The sequence below is a fragment of the Empidonax traillii genome, unplaced genomic scaffold (genome assembly GCF_003031625.1).
Source record: "Empidonax traillii isolate 1590-97213 ecotype Southwest subspecies unplaced genomic scaffold, ASM303162v1 scaffold1087:size276498, whole genome shotgun sequence".
NCBI classification, from domain to species: Eukaryota; Metazoa; Chordata; class Aves; order Passeriformes; family Tyrannidae; genus Empidonax; species Empidonax traillii.
Window position 1 is genome coordinate 186997 of NW_020956280.1, and position 19502 is coordinate 206498.

At 47.3% G+C, this 19502-nt stretch overlaps 1 protein-coding gene across 8 annotated transcripts in view; it reads left to right on the forward strand.

Moving 5' to 3' along the window:
• Positions 1-19502, forward strand: part of PPFIBP1 (PPFIA binding protein 1) — an 83722-nt gene that overhangs the window by 35088 nt on the left and 29132 nt on the right. For 4 of the 8 annotated variants that reach the window (XM_027904769.1, XM_027904773.1, XM_027904774.1 and 1 more), the window contains 3 exons: positions 8270-8432; positions 10125-10330; positions 19374-19460. In XM_027904769.1, the coding sequence (XP_027760570.1) occupies positions 8369-8432; positions 10125-10330; positions 19374-19460 (357 nt within the window). In that variant the 5' untranslated portion in view covers positions 8270-8368. Of the gene's footprint in view, positions 1-4197; positions 4492-8269; positions 8433-10124; positions 10331-15229; positions 15321-19373; positions 19461-19502 lie in introns of those variants that run through there. The other 4 variants (XM_027904770.1, XM_027904771.1, XM_027904772.1 and 1 more) reach the window with 2 other exon arrangements.

Genomic DNA, 19502 nt, shown 5'->3' on the forward strand with positions numbered 1-19502 from the left:
CCTGACAAAAGAGAAAATAGCTTGAGATGGGATGGAGAAGAAATCTTTGCTGGCTCCTCAAGTCGGTAGCACAGGGCTTTTGTCCTTCATCTCTTGGCACTGGGTGTTGGAAAAGCAAGCCAAAATCGACAGCACTCTGCCCCCTGGCTGGAAAAGAAAAAAAAAAAAAAAAAAAATCTTTGCTTGCTCCAGTGTTGCTGAAATTCCTGGTTATCAGTCCCGGGACTCTGCTTTCCTGAGGGACTGGAGGGTCCCAGGGGCTTGGATTCCCAATTGCACTCCCTAAACACAGGCTGCTGGCAAAGCTCCAGCAGGAGTTACTGGCAAAGAAAGCTTTACTTTAGGAGAAGGTGAAAAGGTCCACCAGCTTTTGAGGAGAACAAGAGAAAACCAGAGGGAAAAGGGGCCTACCATTTATTGTTCCTCACTTCCCCCCGTATCTTTTTCTCTTTAAAATTCAGTCCCATTCCACTGTGAGGGGGAAAACAAAAAGATTCCTTAACCACGTTGAATTTTACCCTTTCTAATCTTTAAAATGTCAAGAGGAGAGAGCTGGCAAATCATGGAATGTCAGGGGGTTGTTGGTGTTGCAGTGGTGGTTCTGGCAACCTCAAGTTCTTGGGGAATGCGAGTCTTTGAAAAATGAAAGTATCTTCACACGAGGAGCATGTGCTCCAGATACCACACTCTTCTTTCACATATTACTCCTGAAAGGTAAACCTGAAGACAGCAAAATCCGAGGCAGGTAGAAGGGGGAGGATGCAACATAGACAGAGATTTTCTGCATGTAACAGGTGATGCTGCAAAATGACAGGTGTTGGGTTCTTTGTTGTTTTCTGCAGGCCCTTATTAAAACACTGTGCAGGCTAAAGGTGTTTTATTTACTGGTGGGTGCCCTCTGCTTTTGCCTTGTGCAGTGACAGCTCTGAGAGGGCGGATCTTGGAAACTCTTAGACCCAAAATCCAAAGCCAGATCCTTTCAAATCTGGAGGTTTGTGGATTTGACCCTTGGACCCAGCCCATTAAAGGAAAGTGGCCCAAGCTATGAAGTTGTGTCTAAATGTAGGTCAGTGCTCAGGATCTGGGGGTTCTTAACCTGATTTTAAGAAGTACCTTTTGGACTCTCAGCCAACAGTGCCTCTTTTGTTCCGTAGTGGCCACGGTGTGTCAGGAAAATGTTGCCTGGGGAATGTGAGGCATTTCCTTGCTTGCACCAGAAGTCTTGGGGGGAGGAATGAATATCTCAATTGTTTTTCTAATAAGAGAACCCAAACAAAATGTTTGAGAAAACAACGTGTTGTTCCTCAGACTCTCCAAGGTGAGTAGTTGAAGAGTATCAAATAGTTGAACATGACAGAGGAATGACCTGAATGAAGTAGATCTGTTTGTTTGTTTGTTTGTTTGTTATTTTGCAAGTCTCCATTTAGCCTTGAATTGGGAGAGAAGAGTGAAAGTGAGTCTGAGGAGGGTTTGGAGGCAGGTACTGGCACTCCAGGGCTGCTGTGCAGGGAGGGAGCTGCCTCCCTGCCATCCAGCAATCACAGAGCCCACCTGTGCATCACAAAACAACTCAACCTGTCAAGGCTTTGAAAACTCCTTTCGATTGTAACAGAAAAAGAAGAAAAAAAAAAGAGCTGCTGGAGAACAGGGTAGCAGAGATAAGCGAGCAGAATGATTTCAGTACTGCAGACCAAAATAAAGGGTTTGTTTTGTAACTGGAGACGAAAGTAAGCCATAAACCTTGACTCAGAGACTTTGGGTGTTTATATAAGCAGTTTGCTGTGTATGCTTCTCAGTCAGAGTATTTGAAGGATGCTTATCTCGTCAAGGCTTAGCTTTTGATTTACAACTAATGTGTTTAACGAATTCTGAGGCAAAGTGCAGAATGCACTGAGCTGGTTGGTGGTAAAAGTTGCTGTGTGGATTGAGTAAGTTTTTCCCAGGTATAAACAGTCACATCTTGGAAGGGCTTCTGTGCTTTATGCTCTCAAAATACTTTTAAGTCGTTTCTGTGGCCTGATAACTTTTATCTCAAGGCGTTCCTTACATGCTGTGGGATGGGCTTTTATGCTCAGTGTTCTTCCATTCATTTTTATCAGTTAAAGGAAATAAATAATGTTTGTTGTGAAATAAAGAAATAATGAAATTCAGGGAACAAAGAAAGGATCTGGACCTGGGGAACAAAGGGACATTTGTTGCCCTTTTTGCAGTCCTGCGTCATAGGAGAAGGGTATTGCTTTGATGTCACTGCTCAGCAAATTCAAAACGAAAATTATTTATGGATATAAAAATAAATAGACATTATCAGTTTAAAGTGAGCCTTTGCCAGTGTTTTGGTTGGGTTTATGTGTAATACTGTTGATCCTTTTTTTGCGTGGGTGAGTGGTGCTGAGCCCGGCAGCTCTGGGCTCCTGCTTCAGGACAGGGCTGCTGCTTCAGGGACAGGGCTCCTTGTAGCCATCTTCCCAAAATGCAGGGTCTGGACATGGAAGGAGCAGCCAGAGGATGAGCCTGGTCTCAGCAGGTCTTTCTGCCTCTCCTGTTGAGCCACTGTTGGATTGAGAGCTCAGGTACCTGCTGGGAAGAGCCAGGCAGAGGTCCCTGGCTCCAGGCCAGGAAAGGGGGCAGTGTCTGAATTCCTTGGCCAAAAGCACACCAGACCCCTAACTAGTGTCCTCTCACTGCCTCAGGCTCAGACATTTCTCCATGTTATTCCCATTAAGATATGCAATATGTTCACCCACGATCCATTTTCTTTTTTAGTTTCTTCTTTCAGGCCTGGATGGAGTGAAATGGAGTTGGTTTTACATTAGAAGAAATGTTAATGGCTCTTGGTGTAAATGATCTGAATATATTCATTAGTAAGTGTTGAACTGCTACTGACTGGTGGCACTGTAGTTGAGCATCTTCAAAACATCCCATGAGAAACTGTGCCAGAGATTTAGACTGAATTCATTTTGAAACCATTCCTAATTGTGATTGAAATGTGTTTTGCAGATAAACCTCTGTGTGTTTGCGTTTCTCTTCTGGCCTGCCAGGAGACAAATAGACGTGTCTGATACAACATTTGTCTTCATGAGGTAGAGCTTTATTTTATAAGAATTAATTGCTGAGGGTGTATTGTTCTAGTGTTGTGAGACAAGAGAGATGAACCCAGAAGTTGCTTTAGACCTCTCATGCAGTCACCTTGTAGATACAGGACTGAGAATGAAGGTTGTGGATTTTTGACAGCATTTGGGGTCTTGCTTTTGCTGTGGAACAGGATAACCCTCCCCATAGAAGATGACTGCAATTTCTTAGCTTTTTCCCTTGACTCTCATGGCGAGCTGGGGGGTGACAACCTGCTCTTGGGGGTCCTTTTTTAACTCTCGGAAAGATTTTTCATTTCTGTGCATCAAAATTTCCTGGCTTAAGAAGCTTTTGCGTGTGAATTGGGAGAGCCGGGAAACTCAACCCATCCATCTTACTGCATCATACCATGCCAAAAACCTGGAGCTGGTGCTTTATTTCCCAACCCTGAGCACTGGCAGCCCATGTGCAGAGAGAGGAAGGAGGGTGGGACAAGAGGGCAGCCCCTGCCCTTCCTCAGGGAGGTCACATCCAGGGCACGGTGTGTCCTTTGGCCTCCAGACCTGCTGGCAGCTGATCCTCCCCAAGCCCTGGCACCCTCTGGCTTTTAAAGCCTGCTGTGTTCTACAGGTGGACATCCAGGATGAGACCACCCCCAGAAACAGCAACAAAAATAGGCTTGAGGACGTGTCCCCTCAATGCCTCTGTGTGTGTTGTTAGATCTAGAGGAGAGGCAGCCTCTGGGTGGGGAAACTATCATTTCCTACATATGTAAAATGCTTAAGTGGCTTTTTTTTTCCCCTCCTCTTCTTTTTGAAGTCTGCCATCTTAATTAAATATCAGATTTTGAAATCCATATTCAGGCAGCATCCAACAGACTGCAGTTCCATTCACAAAGCCCCTTGTTTTTTGTGTTTTTCTGTTGTTTTTGTTTTGTTTTTTTCCCCTGGCTTTCCCTCGTGTTTATTTGCAGGGCAGCGTTTTGTTTTCTCTGCAAGCCGTTTGGAAAACGTCTTCACAAGCGCTGTAGCCAGAGGGTTTGTGTGCCATTCAAAAATAAAAATAAAAAAAAATCTCCACCTACTGAAAAGTGAACAGCACAGCCCTAGCAACCGGCTGGTGCTTTCCAACCAGAGGAAGGGACACTAAACAAGTGAGACCAAATTACATCTTCTCTTTGGCCAGGGATGCTGTAGAAATGCCAGCCAGTGATAAGATTAATCCTAACTGAGAGTGGAGAGACAGAGAGAGCTGCGTTTGTGGTTTATTTTTACGTTTTCTCGTGGTGGGTTGCACATCCAGCCTTGGGGAAGCAGTTCCTGTCGGCACGAGCGAGGTGTTCGCCTGGGAGCTCTAAAGGGGGACCTGCCTCTCCAAAAGCACCCCCACACCCCATCCTGCACTGGCTGTGCACACAGGAAGGTAAGTGTTGTTTCCTTGGAAAGCAAGGAACTTGTTTGAAACGGTCTGGCAGGCAGGGAGGGCGCTGCCAGCCCTTCCCTCTCAGGTGTGCTGTCGATGACGTTGTGCCAGGGGTGGATTTCATTCATCTGCCTCCCTGTCTCCTCTGTGCACCTCGTTATCTCATCCATCTGCTGTGTCTTAGATCCATCTGTCTTAAAATCATCATTTCCCCTGCCCTTTTCTTCTTTTTTTTTTTTTTCCCTTCCTGCTTTTGTGGGTGAAGGGAATTTAAACTGCTTGTCATCCTTAGCTATTCCTTATTTTCCTGAGCAGTTCCACTGTGCTCCTCCGAGATTGATTTTCATTCGTGTTACCTGTGTGGTTCTCCTTAATCACTGCCAAGAAAAAAACAAAACAACCCAAAGCCTTGAGTGTTCTCTTGTGATATATTTGTGTTTGTTAGGCCAAAGCCATAAAGAGGAAAGAAGAAAGAACGGAACATAAATATGGGGAAAGCTGTGCTGTGTTAGTGGCCAGCTGAGGCTCCTCTCAAAGTTTGGGAAGCCAGAGGCAGCCTCGGTGCCCTTCAGCAGGCGCAGGGAATAATAACAATAATAATAATAATAATAATAATAATAATAATACACCTGTGTTTATTTATTATTGTCCTCTTCACTGATCTATGAGTTGTATTTGTTTGGCTCCCTCTGCTCCTGCTCTCCCCACCCTCTTCCTCCTGCAGTCTGTTGCTGTTCTGGTGTCCTGCAGTTTGGTCCTTTGGTCACTGGGGTATGAGGTCCCCTTTCCCCTCTGCCCATCCACGTGCCAGTGATGGGCAAAGCCCAAAAATGATTCTGTTTCTTTCCCAGGGAAGGACACTTCCAACATTGTTTGCCTATCACAGCGATTTTACTTCCCCACTGCTGGATGTGCTGCAGTGTGCTGGGAAGGTGGCCAGAGCAGGATGTGCTGTTCCAGGCTCGTTTTCAATGACCACTTTAGGACCAAATAATCGGGGAAATGGGATTTTTTTTTTTTGTTGCGTCATCTCCAGCTGTTCGGCCTGGGGGGCTTTGTGTTCCTTCTCATTGCACCTCTCCAAGTTTCTCAGCTGTAGGCTGGGTCAGGCTGCTGACAGATGCTCCGTGAGTGGGTTTTGGAGATTGGTGTGTTTGCAGGGACTTGCTTCAGTAAGTTCTATCTTCAGATTGCTCTCAGCAGCACAGCTCCTTTGGCAGTGGCAGTGGAGGAAGCTCTGTGCAGGCTGACGTGTCTTTCCTTGGAGGTAGAGCCAGGTGAGGGTGGAATAGATGCTGGAGGTCTCTTGGATGCTCTTGGCACCCCTGTCTGCCACTGCTGCTCTCGTCAGCACAGCTTAGGGATTTTTGGCAACCGTGGACAAACCCTTTGTTTAGGAAAAGCAAGGAGCGCTTTTTTTGGAAACGTGAGGGGTGGTTGTGCCTGGATGAAGTGCAAGGACTGTGCCTAGGAGCCATGGCTTTATTATGCAAGTGTAAATTAGCAGTTCCTTGTCCCCAGCTCATGTGTTTCCTAGAGAGAAGGTGAGAAGCCAGGGGTGCCCTGTGATTATGGAGCACTCTGTTCCTCAGTGCCACTTTAGCCTCCAGGAGGTTTTCCTGGGCAGCCTCTCCAGGATTTAGTGCTTGATCATGGGCTGCACTGAGCTCAGTGATGCTGAGGTGGGAAGGCACCACTGGAGTTCCCCAGCCCTTGCCCTGCCCAAAGCAGAGTTCCCAGGGCAGGCTGCACCACAAGGGCTCCAGGCAGGCTGTGAGCGGCTCCAAGGATGGAGAGCTCCAAAGGGCAGCCCTTTCAGTGCTTGCCATCATCCTTGCAGCAAAAAAACTGTTAAAAGATGGTTTCTTTTTATTTAGGAGTTATTTTCTTCCCTCTTTTTAAATCTTCAGTGGAATTTGCCGTGTTTTAATGCATGCCCATTGCCTCTTGTCATGTCACAGTGAGAAGAGCCTGGCTCTGCCTTCTTTACTCCCCTGTGAGGTGTTTCTGCACACTGTGGGCACTCCTGATTCCCAAACATTATTTGACTGTTGCAGGTTTGTGGTTGCTTTGCACTGTTGGTCCTTTTTCACTTAAAACTGGGAGGAATGCAGTGCTTTGCCTGGGGGCAGCAGCAGCCCCAGACTGTCCATGTGCCCTTCACCCTCCGAGGGAAATCCACCACAGATCTTCACACTCTGCCTTCACAGACACCCAGATTTGAGCAGAATCTGATTATCAGAGCCAGAAAACCCTAAAGCAGAAAAAAAAGTCTGTCTTCAATACTATTCAAGTGAATGTATTTGCAAAAGCTGTGTTTTCTGCTCATTTTTATCGGGCACTAAACCTGCAGGTCTTGTAGGATCTGCATGTTATGGCAGGTGTTGTACTGGTTGAAGGTGAAGGTTTACATTGTGCTTAAAATCAGGGGCTTCCTCCTTGAAGGCTGAAAGGCTTCAGTCACAATGCTGCTGCATTTTTTAAGATTTGCACCATCTTAACTTACAGATATTTTGGCTGCTTAAAGTTCTCTCGGCCCTTCTGACTCTGACAACTAAATAACAAAGCAAGGCCTTTGATGCCAGAAATGCAGCAGCCTTTGTGCTGTCGTTCAGAAGTCACCTTAGGGTTTGGACCTACTTCATGTAATCAGAATGTTGTTGTGGAAGATGAAATGTTTGTTGGCATTTTAAGAATAGCATTTCAGCAGAAGCCAGCTGGCAGCCTCCAGTGAGAGCTGCCTCCCAGCTGGGTCAAACCAATAAGGTGACTCACAGGAGGGAAAAATTCAGTTTATACCATGAATTTTTGTTTTGCCTTGTTTTCCAGTAGACTGTTTTCCAGGACTTCTGCCAGAGACGCTGTGAACAACTTTCTTAATTGCTTATGTTGGGGCAAGTGTCAGCAGTGGTGTGGCCTAATACAAAACCCAAATGGCAGGGCATGCAAAGGTTAAAGCGAGTTTTCCTTCCTGGTGTTTCTTTAGCTTTGTTCCCTAAGTGTCTTATTTATAGCAGAACACTCTCACGTGCCTTAGATGAAAGCCAAAGCAGTCTGGGCTATTTTGGTGGTTTGTGTGTCCCTTGTGCCGGGATGGAGGGATTGGGAATTCCTCTGGCAGGTGCAGCCACCTTCCTAAGCACCTGCTTAACTTGGAGCCCATCAGGATTTCAGGTCTAGTTCACCTGCCCAAGCAGCAGCTTTGCTTTTCCAGACTCTGCTGGAGATACTCCTGTGGGGACCACCTCTGGCTTTGAGGGTAAGATCTTTTTAGGAGTTTGAGGGTAAAAGCACAACCATTGTCAGGGTGTGAATCTGCTAAACTCAGAGCAGTGTCCTGGCAGGGATACTCTGTGCCTGCACACCAAACCCACTGACTCATGGCCATCTGAGACATCCTGCCTGCAAGCAAATACTTGCATGCCTGGGACTTGTGGATTGTCAGACATCCAAAATGGTCAGAATCCTCTTTTTCTATACCAGCAAACTCCTGGGGAGAAAAATACAGCAGGTGACACCCTTGGTTTATTGCTGAGATGCAGCTTCCTTTTAGTGACAGAATTGTCTCCTGTGTGAGCTCCTGAAGTGCCAGGTGGGATTTCAGTGGCATGGACCTGTGGGCAGAGCGGGCCATGGGCAGAATCTGGGACATCAGGTTGGAGCTCTGATTCCTTGGTGCCAGTTCCTGCCTGGCAGTGAACCCCTCTGGGGCCTGTGCTGGTCAGCAAAGGATGTGTGAGTGCAGAGAACAGGAGTGAAGTGAAATTCTCTCTTGCAGATTACGTTGCAGACGGGAGGCTCTGGACCCAGCTCACGCTCCCGGGGTTTTCTGGCTCCTTGATGGTGTAGCTGGGGATTGTTCCTGGGAAGAGAGAAGATGATGAGTGATGCAAGTGACATGCTGGCTGCGGCTCTGGAGCAGATGGATGGCATCATAGCAGGTAAAAACCTGGGGCAGCTGGCTCGCTTGGCTTTTTGGGTCCTCCTTCCTCTTACCTGGAGGACAGAGTTTCAGGCTGAGAAGGGAATGTGCTTGTAATTGGTTTAACTCTGAGGAGTTAAAACATGACTTGAATTTTCTTTCTTTTTTTTTTTTTTCTTTAAAATTGTAATGCTTTGGCTTCAAATATTTGGCTTGGACCTGCCTTGAACATTTGAACTTTTTATAAGTCCCTGTAAATTTTAAATGACCCAAGGAGAGGCATCACAAAGAATACAACCTCTGCTTTTTTAGTGAGTTAGAAAACACAGAGGAGCAAAGCAGAAAGAAGCTAATGGTTTAATCCTATTCCATCAAAGCAGTGCAAACAGCTACCCAAACTGGAAAAAAAAAATGTTCTGCAGGTATAGCAACACAGTTATAAAGTTTTTAATAGTTCCACTTAAATAATTTCCCTTAGGGAAAGAAAATAATCATGCAGTGCATGGTTTGTTTGAACAATGACTCTTCTCTGCAGTTTTCCCGAAGATCTTAAGGACACATGGCAGGAACAAATGTAAAGGGGATTCAGTTTGATCATAATGATCTCTAAAAATACATACAAGCTGTGACTTTAGTAATTTCCATAAGTAGACACTGGTATTTGGATCCAGTCAAGTATTTGTGTTTCCAAGAGCCTGAGTTGGTAATGGCAGGAGTGAGGCTTAATATAAAAACAAAATGTGATGTTGGAAGGTTTAAGTCACCACAGACTTCATTTACCCACGTCTCTGGACAGCCCTATAAAATAATATAACAAAGGGGTATCGGCTCCTGTGCTGTTGTGGGGATTTTTTTTCTCCTTATTTTTTTTTTCAAAGGGAATTTAGCAGAATACTTGGGTTTTTGTGGCTTGCCAGATGAAATGAATGAAAGTTCATGGAAGTGCATATCATTGTAGTTTCTAGAAGTTGACAGTGCAAACGAAGGTCTGTCATGAACACATCTCATTGTGCCGAGGTATTACAGAATTAAGGTCACAAAATCAGTGTACTGGAATTATAGTTGGAATTAGCTAGGTTGACTTAAATCAACCTTAATTCCTGAATTCATACTTTCCCTGCTTACTTAATATGTAGCGACTTCTAATGTAGGTCAAATATACATACTGTGGGTTTATGCAAATGAGAGATTTTTCTCTTTATTAACATGCAAATGTCAGTGCTACCGTGTCAAATTGCCGAGTTTAAAATCTATTGCTGTGGAGGAGTGATTTGGTCTTTTTTTTATTTCTCTTCGTATTTTCCTTTATTCTTTTAAAAAATCTGAAATTCCTTAGAGCAGCATAACGTATTCCTAACGGGAAAAACTGCAGGGCACGGTGTGGTCTGGACACCTCTGGACCCCACCACTGCCTGACTGGGATGGTTCATCCCTGGGGGTGACTCAGGGAGCGCCTTGTCCCCAAAGTACCTTTTGTTTCTGATCTATCCCGGGGAGCCCTGAATCCATGGGCATGGCTGTGGCATTCCCACCCCCTGTGGGTCAGCCCAGCTCCTTCCTGCAGGAGCTTTCCCAAATGTGTGGGTGGAATCCCACAGCCCCAGCGCCACGTTTGGCTGGGATAAACTACCAGGAACAACCACTGCCATTTCCCAGCTCCTTCCCGCTCTCCTGGCGTTGACCCCTCCCCGTGTGGTTTTGCTCCCTCCAGGCTCCAAGGCGCTGGAATATTCCAACGGCATCTTCGACTGCCAGTCCCCCACCTCGCCCTTCATGGGGGGCCTGCGGGCGCTGCACCTGGTGGAGGATTTGCGGGGCTTGCTGGAGATGATGGAAGCGGAGGAGCGAGAGGGGCTGCGCTGCCAGATCCCGGACTCCACGGCGGAGGCGCTGGTCGAGTGGCTCCAGAGCCAGATGGTAATGTCTCACCTCACCCTACCCCCTGACAGGCTCCTTCTGTGTCTTAGCTAGACTGACTCTGCTGTATGAAGGTGTTCAAAGAGCTTGGAATAAGTTTTGGGGAAGCAAAGGGAAGAGATTTTGGGCTGGAGGTGCTGCTTGTGGCGCCTTGGGAAAGCTGGGGCTCCAAGGCCGGTCCCAGCGGGTTGGGCTCTGTTTTCTCTGATGGGGAAATGGAGGGAGCAAAAAGTATTTGGCCACTGCTGTTTCACCTCAGAGGGCTGGGGAAAGATGTTTTTATAAGAATCAGATGCTTAGGTGGGGGGAAAAGGTTGTTTTCAAAGGAGGGCAACAAAGATGGGGAAGGGCCTTGATTTGAAGCTGTATGGGGGCACTTGGTGTGTTCAGCTGAGGGGAGACTGAGGGAAGACCTCACTGCATTTACAACTTCCTTGTGAGGGAAGAGGAAGGGCAGGACTGAGCTCTGCTCTGGGGGGAGCAGGGACAGCCCCCAGGGAATGGCTGGAGCTGTGTCAGGGCAGGTTTATGTCGGATATTGGGAAAAGGTTCTTTCCCCAGAGGGTGGTTGGCACTGAACAGGCTGCCCAGGGCAGTGGGCACAGCACCAAGGCTGCCAGAGCTGCAGGAGGGTTTGGGTGATACCCTCAGGCACAGGGTGTGAGTCTTGGGGATGGTCCTGTGCAGAGCCAGTTGTATTCAAGGATCCCTGTGGTCCCTTCCAACTCAGCATATTCTGCGAATACTTTTCACTGAAAAGCGTTTGTGGCAACGTGTTTTCTGCAGGAACTGGTGTTATTATTGAGCCTCCTTACCTGATTTATAACAGAAGTGAGTGGTGTAAGCTCAGCATCCCTTTCATCTGGATACCAAACCATATTTATTATTTTCTGTGTTTCTGAATCAGCCAGTTTTTGTCACTTACTTTAAAAATACACAGAAATATAACTGACAAGGCAGTTCTTTCCCCACAACTTGGTTTTCCCCCAAAAATCAAAGATTATTCAAGTGTAGGTTACCTGAAGACTACCCTGGGAAATAAAATCATGTACTTACCAAAAGGTGAGTGTGCTGTGGCTGGTGCTGGGTGACCCTTCATGCCATCTGCTGTCATGGGGGCTGAGCACAGCAATGTGAGGACTCGCTTCTTGCAGGAAGGTTTGAGGGAAGAGCCTTCATTTTCTGGGTTTTTTTCCCCCTTTGCTTTGAACTACTCCTTTGAAAATGCCTGAACCTTAACGAAGCACGTGGGAGCTTTCCCACTGCCTCCAGTGGGGTTTGGACCTCGCCCCCACTGTCAAAGTGTGGCAGCCAGCGCTGGGATCAGGAGGAGGAGACGGGAGTGACACTGGAGTCAGATCTTGAACACACACAGAGTTCCTGCCAACATCAGCATTCCCTTCCTGCCTAACATACAGCAGTGCACATCGCTGTAACTAGGCTGTGTGGAGCAGGAACTGAGGGACATCACAGGTTGATGCAAGTATGGCCTTTGTAAATCAAGAAAAATGCCAGATAAACAGTCTTGGAGGGTGAACTCTTTCCCATGGTGCTCAGAGTAATCCACACTTGGTGCTGCTGATCTCCTGTGGAGTAAATGGGGCCCAGCAGCGTGGCTGGAGGGCTGCAGTGCCTGCTGAGATTAATGAGCTGTGACCTCTGGTGATGGCAAATGTGGGAGTTAGGGATGCCTGGCTGTTGGGATCTGGGATGAGGTCCTTCAGACCCCGTGAGGTGGAATCACCACGTGGCAGTGAGACAGTGATGGATCTTTTGTTGCACCCAAGGGCTGAGTGGGAGGGGAAGGGCTCTGTTGTGCCGTTCAGTTTAGTGCCTCCCGACCCCTGGGGAGGATGTGCAGGGGTTGTGAGCACCAGAGACTGCAGAAAATAGCTATTCCATCAATGCCTCAGTTACTCCTCAGTCTGCCTCAAGTCATTCCCCTGTATTCTCTGGCATCCTTGAAGCCCCTGGGAGGAAAGACTGAACATTGCACTTACACTTTGCTACAGCCACAGGATTTGCAGGTGTCACCAGTGTTGCCAGGCCCTTTCTGAGCAGGAAGGCGTTTAGGTTGGATATTGGGAAAAGGTTCTTCCCCCAGAGGGTGGTTGGCACTGAACAGGCTGCCCAGGGCAGTGGGCACAGCCCCAAGGCTGCCAGAGCTCCAGGAGGCTTTGGACAATGCCCTCAGGCAGATGGTTTGACTCTTGGGGATGGTCCTGTGCAGGGCCAGGAGTTGGACTCGATGGTCTTTGTGGGTTCCTTCCAACTCAGCATATTCTGTGAATGATTTGCAGGAAGGTTTTTGGCGGCTGTGCCCATCCTTACCGAGGAAGGGCAGACATTTCCCTTGTTTGTCTCTGGTTTAATCCTCCATGCACGAAGCTGCATCCTCTGGGCTGTTCCAGGCTGCTGGAACTGGTGCGTGGCATCCCATCCCAAGCTGTAAGCAAGCTTCTTGTGTCTCAGGGGAAAACACAAATAGTGTTTGCTGCTGCCAAACACTGTGTCACAAGAGAAAAATCCTCTCCTGGCCCTGCAGGGAAACCGCTGGTGCCTGAATTGGGAAAAGGGATGACAGCAGTCTCCCAAAGTTGCTTCTGTAAGATAGGGCAGAGCACTCGGTTCTGCCCTGCCAGGATGGGCTGCCCTGTGTCCCTGAACCACTTCCTTTGTGCTCCTCTCGGTGTGTAAGGGTTGTGAATGTTGCTCCAGTTTTTGCTTCAGTTGAAGGAAGAGACAGTTTTCTTGCTGGTTATTACTTTTCTTGGAAGTGTTTTGGGTTTTTTGGTTTAATGTTTTTAAAAAATACATCTTATGCAACAGCCTTCCCAGAAAGAAGAAACCAACTGTGTCTTGTTAAAAAGAAGAGTGAAGGGAGGGAGTGGGTGGACATTCTCTTCCCACGTCTCAGAGCCATTTTCCCCAAGCTCCTGATCTGAACTTGTGTATATGGGTCCTGTTGAGTGCCTTTCCCTCTTTAAAGGGTGTGCCCCTGGAATGAACCAGCCAGGATAACACTTCTTTAAAACCCACAACAAGTGCAACTGTGGTTTTAGCTCTGGAATGACTTTCTGAATTTATGTGTGTGTGTATATATATATAAAATACATGTTTTGTTAATTATTTTCTCTCCAGAAGCAAATTTCTGAAGTTGACTGTCAAGCAAAACGAACTTTCTGGCCTCCAAAGGCTTATTGAATTATGTAGAATCATGGAATCATTAAGGTTGGAAAAGACCTCTGAGATGATTTACCAAGTCCAACCATAGAACTTGTTCAGCTCATCAGAAGATTGATTTGTGTTTTGTATTGCACAGAGTGGCTTGCTTGTGCAATCCAGAGTGTTGCTGCTGCCTCACAGCCCAGCTTCAGATTTGGACAATTTTTCAACAAATTGGTCCTTCCAGACTGACTGGGGAGTAGTGAGAGTTCACAGGGAATGTTAGCTTTTAGAGAGAAACCTTCCTTGCTGGATAAACATGGCTTGTAATCTTCCCGAGATGTGTTGACCTGTTTGGGCAGCAGGGTGGTTCCTCGGTGGAGGAAGCGGTTTGGTTAGCCAGAAATCACCTCAGATTTCTTATTCATGGAAAAATCTCGTCTTCAAACCGAGGTTTGTTGTTTGATTATCCTGGTGTGGGCGTACAGTGCAGTCATATGGTTCAGCTGCTGCTGCTGCTGCTGGGTTTAGCTGTCAGAAGCTCCTATGGGAATGAATGTGTGGCACATGGGTGTTTACCACCAAATACCTGAGATCCCTCCTCAAGTGTGCAGAATCAAAGAGTCTTGTGATACTGTCTCAGCTTGTTGTGGTAAATTCCCTGCCAGCAGTACTTCATGTCTGGGAGAGATCTGCCTCCCAAAGTTCTTGAAATGCAGGACCCTGCTTCTTGTTCTTCACCCAGACTGGTATGTCTTTTAACCCTGGAAGATACCACAGGCTCATCTTGGCGTGGCATCTTCGTGAGTTCATCAGCAGTAAGAACAACCCATGCAGCCCTGATGGCAGAGCCGTCAAAAATCACCATTCCCAATCCAAAATGCATCAGTGTGGTTTAAAAAGCACACAGCTCCTGCTCCTCTTCTGCTCTGCTGAGTTGCTCTGGATTACTCAGTGTTCATGCTTTTGAGATTTTTATCTCTCAGTGGTAGTTTTAAATGTTTCTTTCCACTATAAAAGCTGTGTTTTTTGGGGGTAATCCACAGGACTCCCTGAGTCGGGCTCTGTGGTAAAATACATTAAGGATTTTTTTGTGCTGCTGCTGTTACTGGGTCAGCTGAAACTTGAACCTGAGGACAGAGGTTGGTTGTTATTGTTGCATTTTACCTCATCCTTAAGCATGACATAAACTTGAGACCAAGCCACTCGTGAGACCTGGGACAGCTGAGTCAACCTTTTCCTCCCATTTCTTTCTTGGCGTCTACAAGTGAATTAATTACATGTGTCCTTCCAGCTTTTTCCGATTAATAGCCCATCGAGGCAAAGCAAGCTCCCTTCTCTTCACTCCGCAGTCGTGTGGAGGGGTGGGAATTGCTCCTCGGGGCGGGTGGTTTCCGCGGGGCCGGGAGGAGCAGGGCAGGGGGTGATGCTGACACGGGTGGAGGTGCGCGGGGCTGTCCTTGCTCTGCCACCTCCCCGCCTCGCTGCGCCGGGGTGATGCGGGTTGGGAGAGTTCCCCGCCGGGCTTTGATGTGTTAATTCCCCAGAGCCGCTCGCTCCGCCCGACGAGCGCTGCTGCTTCCCGGGCTGCGCTTCCCGCATCTTCCCGGGCTGCGCTTCCCGCATCTCCCGCTCCCGCTGTTCGCTCCATCCCAGCTCAGGAGGGGGAGCCTGAACCGCGTCACCCCCGCGTGGGCTCGGCTCGGCACAGCCCTGACGGTGCCAGCCTGGCTTATCCGCACAGCCCCTGGGCTGCATGGAAATAGCCATGACCAGCATGGAGTACAGCTGGGACATTCACGGGCACTGCGTGTGGCTAAATAAGGTAAGGAGCTCCGTGTTTGTTCTGCCTCCTGCGCTTCTCCCGCTGACAAGCCAGAGCTGGGCGACGCCGGGAATGGGAATTTCGTCCTCCTCTGGGATCGAGCACCAGCCGTGCTGCTGTTGAGGAAGGGGAACGCTGTGACACGAGTGCATCTTCCCTGTTCAATATTGGTATTTACAGAATGTTTCAGGTAAAGGTCTCAGAGTGAAGGGCTGTCTTAAGCTGGTTTTCTTTCAGAATTCACTTTTATTGCAGTGAAACCTTTAAAATGTAACATGGGAGTGGGGGGGTTGAAAGGGTTTTTGTGGGGGTTTTTTTCTGTCCCTTCTCATTCTGTAAGGAGGAACTAAGGTGTAAAGTTTAGGAAAGGCTCAGCAGCAGGTCTGCCTGTCTGCTTCCAGGGCACGTGCAGATATTCAGAGGGATGAGCAGGGAAGCGTGAAATGCAGGAGATGCCAGTTTGGGAGGGCAGTGGTGGGGTCCCACACAAACTGGTTGAACACTGTATGAATTGTGCTCAGACCAGTATAAATTTGGGACAGAATCAGTGCTTACAGAGAGTAAAGCTGTTATGGCTCTGGATCCAAATACTTCACTTGGAAAACCTGGAGGCTCTTCCCGTGGCACACAAAGTGACGTTGAGGTGGCTGGGGCTGGAGTAACCCCCTTGCAGGGGACTCCCTAAGGCTGAGGGAACAAGCAGAACAGCAGCAGCTTTGTTTAACTAAGCATAGGTAATGTGTATTCTAATGATGTGAACAGTGTAAGCATGTAGATGAGCTCTAATTTAACTCCAGATGGTCAGGGAAGAGGTGTCAGGGACAGCTCACTTGCCCAACTGTTGACTTGCCTGTGGTGGTCCAAGCAGTCGGTGCAATCTGCTGCACAAGGAGATGATGCTGTGGAGTGGCAGCTCCTTCTATACAAATCAAACTGCACATACAGCAAGAGCAGTGTGATTTGTGCTGCTTATTTCCCTCCTCTGAAAGCAGGAGAGAAAATGAAGGGAAATGAGGGTATCAGCTGTGATAGGCTAAAAAATGAGTTATCTTTGAAAGGAGAATTCAGCAACTGAGAGGAAATGGATTTATTTTTTTTTATATATAATTTATTTATTTTTTTTATTAGGAGGTTTAAACCAACAGCTATTAGAAACTTCCCTGTGGTTTGGAATGCTAACTCACTTGCAGGGAAAGGGGATTAGAGAATGAAGGCAGACAAGCTGTGAAAGTTTGGTGATGCATCTGCTTACTCCAGGAATAATTCCCTCCAGAGCAGCGTGGATTTTTACACTTAGATGATTACAGACAAAGCTTCCACACGTGTTTAACAGATTAGCCACGGATTGATCTTGGAGAGTTTCTAAGTGCACTGGGTCTGATCTTATGAGGCATTTTAAGTAAATGCTTAACCTCAAACTTCTGTGAAGCCTCAGTGGCGTTTTGACAACTGTTCTTTTGTTTTTAGGATTAGAATCTGTACTGGTAAATCTGCGTTCTCTTGCCGTGCAGTGTTTTGCTGTTAATCCCTAAACTGAAAACACATGCAAAGTCCAACTGTTTAATTGAAGATAGATTTGAAGTTGCTGATGAAAAGAGCCTTCTTTGGAAAAGGGAAAGCTTTCTTTGAACAGCTCGTAAACTGTGTTAATCCTGTATTGACTTAAATGATACAAATTTGATCCAGAACTACCAACTGCCCCAACTATGCTGTTGAATCAAACATTTACTTTTCTTTTTTGCTTCTCTTATTCTTTTTTTTCTCCCCCAAAGCGAAGCCATTGCTCTGCAGGGTGAGTGGTTGCCAGGCTCAGTCCCAGGGGGAGGATGCAGGTTCCCAGCTGGAGAGACACTCCTGAAGGACACACTGAGTGTTGCTCACCCAGGTTTTGCACACACCAGGTCTCCTGGCATCTTTCAGACTTTCCTGGATCCGCTTCCTTGCTGTAAAGGCCCCATCCACCTCATCTCCTCATGCGTTTCTTTCCCATATTCAGTGTTTGGGCATCTTCCCTCTCCGTTTCTCTTCAGTCCCACCCACTGCCATCATTACTCTGTCCTTCTTTTCCCGTGTTTCATTTCCCCTCTTCCTTTCTCATCTCTCTGGGAAGGATATCATGCCAGGAATCAACTTTTTACCTCAGACAGTGCAGAGCAAAGATCTGGGAAGGCATCTGCCCGTTGCCTGCAGGTCCCTGGTCTCTGCACCGTCCTGGGAGGGGCTGGGGCTGCTGCTCTTGGAAGTAGCTGCCCTGGTCTTTCTGTGTCATCTTTTCCTCCACTGAAACCAAAGTCAGTGACTTTCTTGACTTTTTATGCCTAAAATGAAGAGTCAGTCCTACCTTGCAGAAATTAAAACAGCTCAGGCAAAAAGCCAGCTACCCTTGGGTTGTACACGAGGTTTTCTGGTTTTGGTCTGCTTTTATGCAGGTTTTAGGAAATGTTTCTGGCAGTAGCCACAAAAGAGATCTTTGCCCCCAGTACACACAGCTTGCAAAACTGAGACATCTCTGCAAGGTTTCTCCTAGAGAAAGGATGAACTGCCCTCAGCATTTGTCAGGAGAGGAAATGGCCTTACGTTGCACCAGGGGAGGTTTAGGTCAGATACTATGAAAAATTTTCTTCCCTGAAAGGGTTATCAAGCATTGGAGGGAGGTGGTGGAGTCAGCATCCCTGGAGGGATGTAAAACACATGTGGATGTGGCTCTTGAGGACGTGGTTTAGTGGTGAACGTGGTGCTGGGTTGATGGTTGGACTTGATGATCTTGGAGGTATTTTCCAGCCTTAACGAGTCTGTGATTCTTTAAGCCCTTTTATTTGGCTTTGAGCGAGAACAGCCTTTGTTCCTGTGCTGTTTGGGGTTCCCTCCTCCCTGTTTCTGATGTCAGTGCACAGCTCTGGCCTGAGCTGTCCCTCTCCAAACGCTCCTGTTTTGAAGCCAAGTGTGACGTGCTGAGCAAAGCGGATTTTCGTGTCAGAAACGCGAAGGGAGTTCAGCAACAAAGGTGTCTTGGCAAGATGCTGAGCTCAGTGACTAACATTCTGCTTTAACACCTCGCTGGTTTTCACAGCACTGTAAAGGCATTTTCATCGTGGTGTGACACCAGGACCTGCCTCCCCACGCTTTCCTCACACAGCCTTTGGTTTCAGCTGATTCCTGTCTGGTTGCGCTGACTGGAGGTGTCGGGAGGGTCAGTGGTTCGGGTGCTGATGTGGTGGTTGGGAGGCAGGGGTTCAGTCTGTGTTTTGGCAAGGCTCATCATGTATTCAGGAGGCAATTGAGGCCCCTCAGTGTTGGGGGGTGTCTCTGCTGGATTTCAGAGCAGCTTCTCAGCCTCCTCTAAGCAATTTATGCAACGATGGCAACAGGAATTTCTGTTCTGAGCCGAGGTCTGATCGTGGCGTGGATCACAGAGTGCTTTGAGACAGCTTTGAATATGGATAGAATAAACCCCTTCTCGCTGCTCAAGAGCATGGAAGTCATTATGGAGAAAGTTGCTGATTCCTCTGAACTCTCTGATAGCATTAGCATGTATTCTTGTTTCTCTTTAGCCTCAGGCAGCTTTGCAGAGAGATGTGTTCAGAGTGCAGACGTTCACCCCTACCCAGTAAGATGTGCCTGATGTGAAAAGATGTCTCTTGCTGTGTGTACGACTTGCGAGAAGCATAACACACATCTTGTAGATTGCACATTTATTTATTTATTTATTTTTTCACTTGCTGAATGTCTCAGGGTATTTGTCTTCTTGCAGTCTGGCTTAACCTTGGATGCGGTTGAGTCCAAATTTTGTTAGCAAAATGCTGAATGCACAGTAAGTGACTTTTGCAGAACTGGGGCACCAGAAGGTTCTTCCTTTCTCATCTTGGAGCCCTTGAACAATTCTTTCCTGAGTGGTGTGTCCTTTGTTGGCAGTGTATTTGATATGTAACCCTTGGGGGGCTGGAGAAATACTACAAAACTCTGCAGACTAAAAACGGTCCCTGAGTGTGCTGATAGCATTGGATGGCACTGTGGTACAATTGCTGACTGTGCAATATTTGCTGTCTTTTTCAGACTAATGGACACATATCTGGGAATGGAGATGTTTATCAGGAAAGGCTGGCTCGTCTGGAAAACGATAAGGAATCTCTTGTTCTGCAAGTGAGTTGTCACCCCAGTTATTTTCTTTTGCTCTTGCATTCA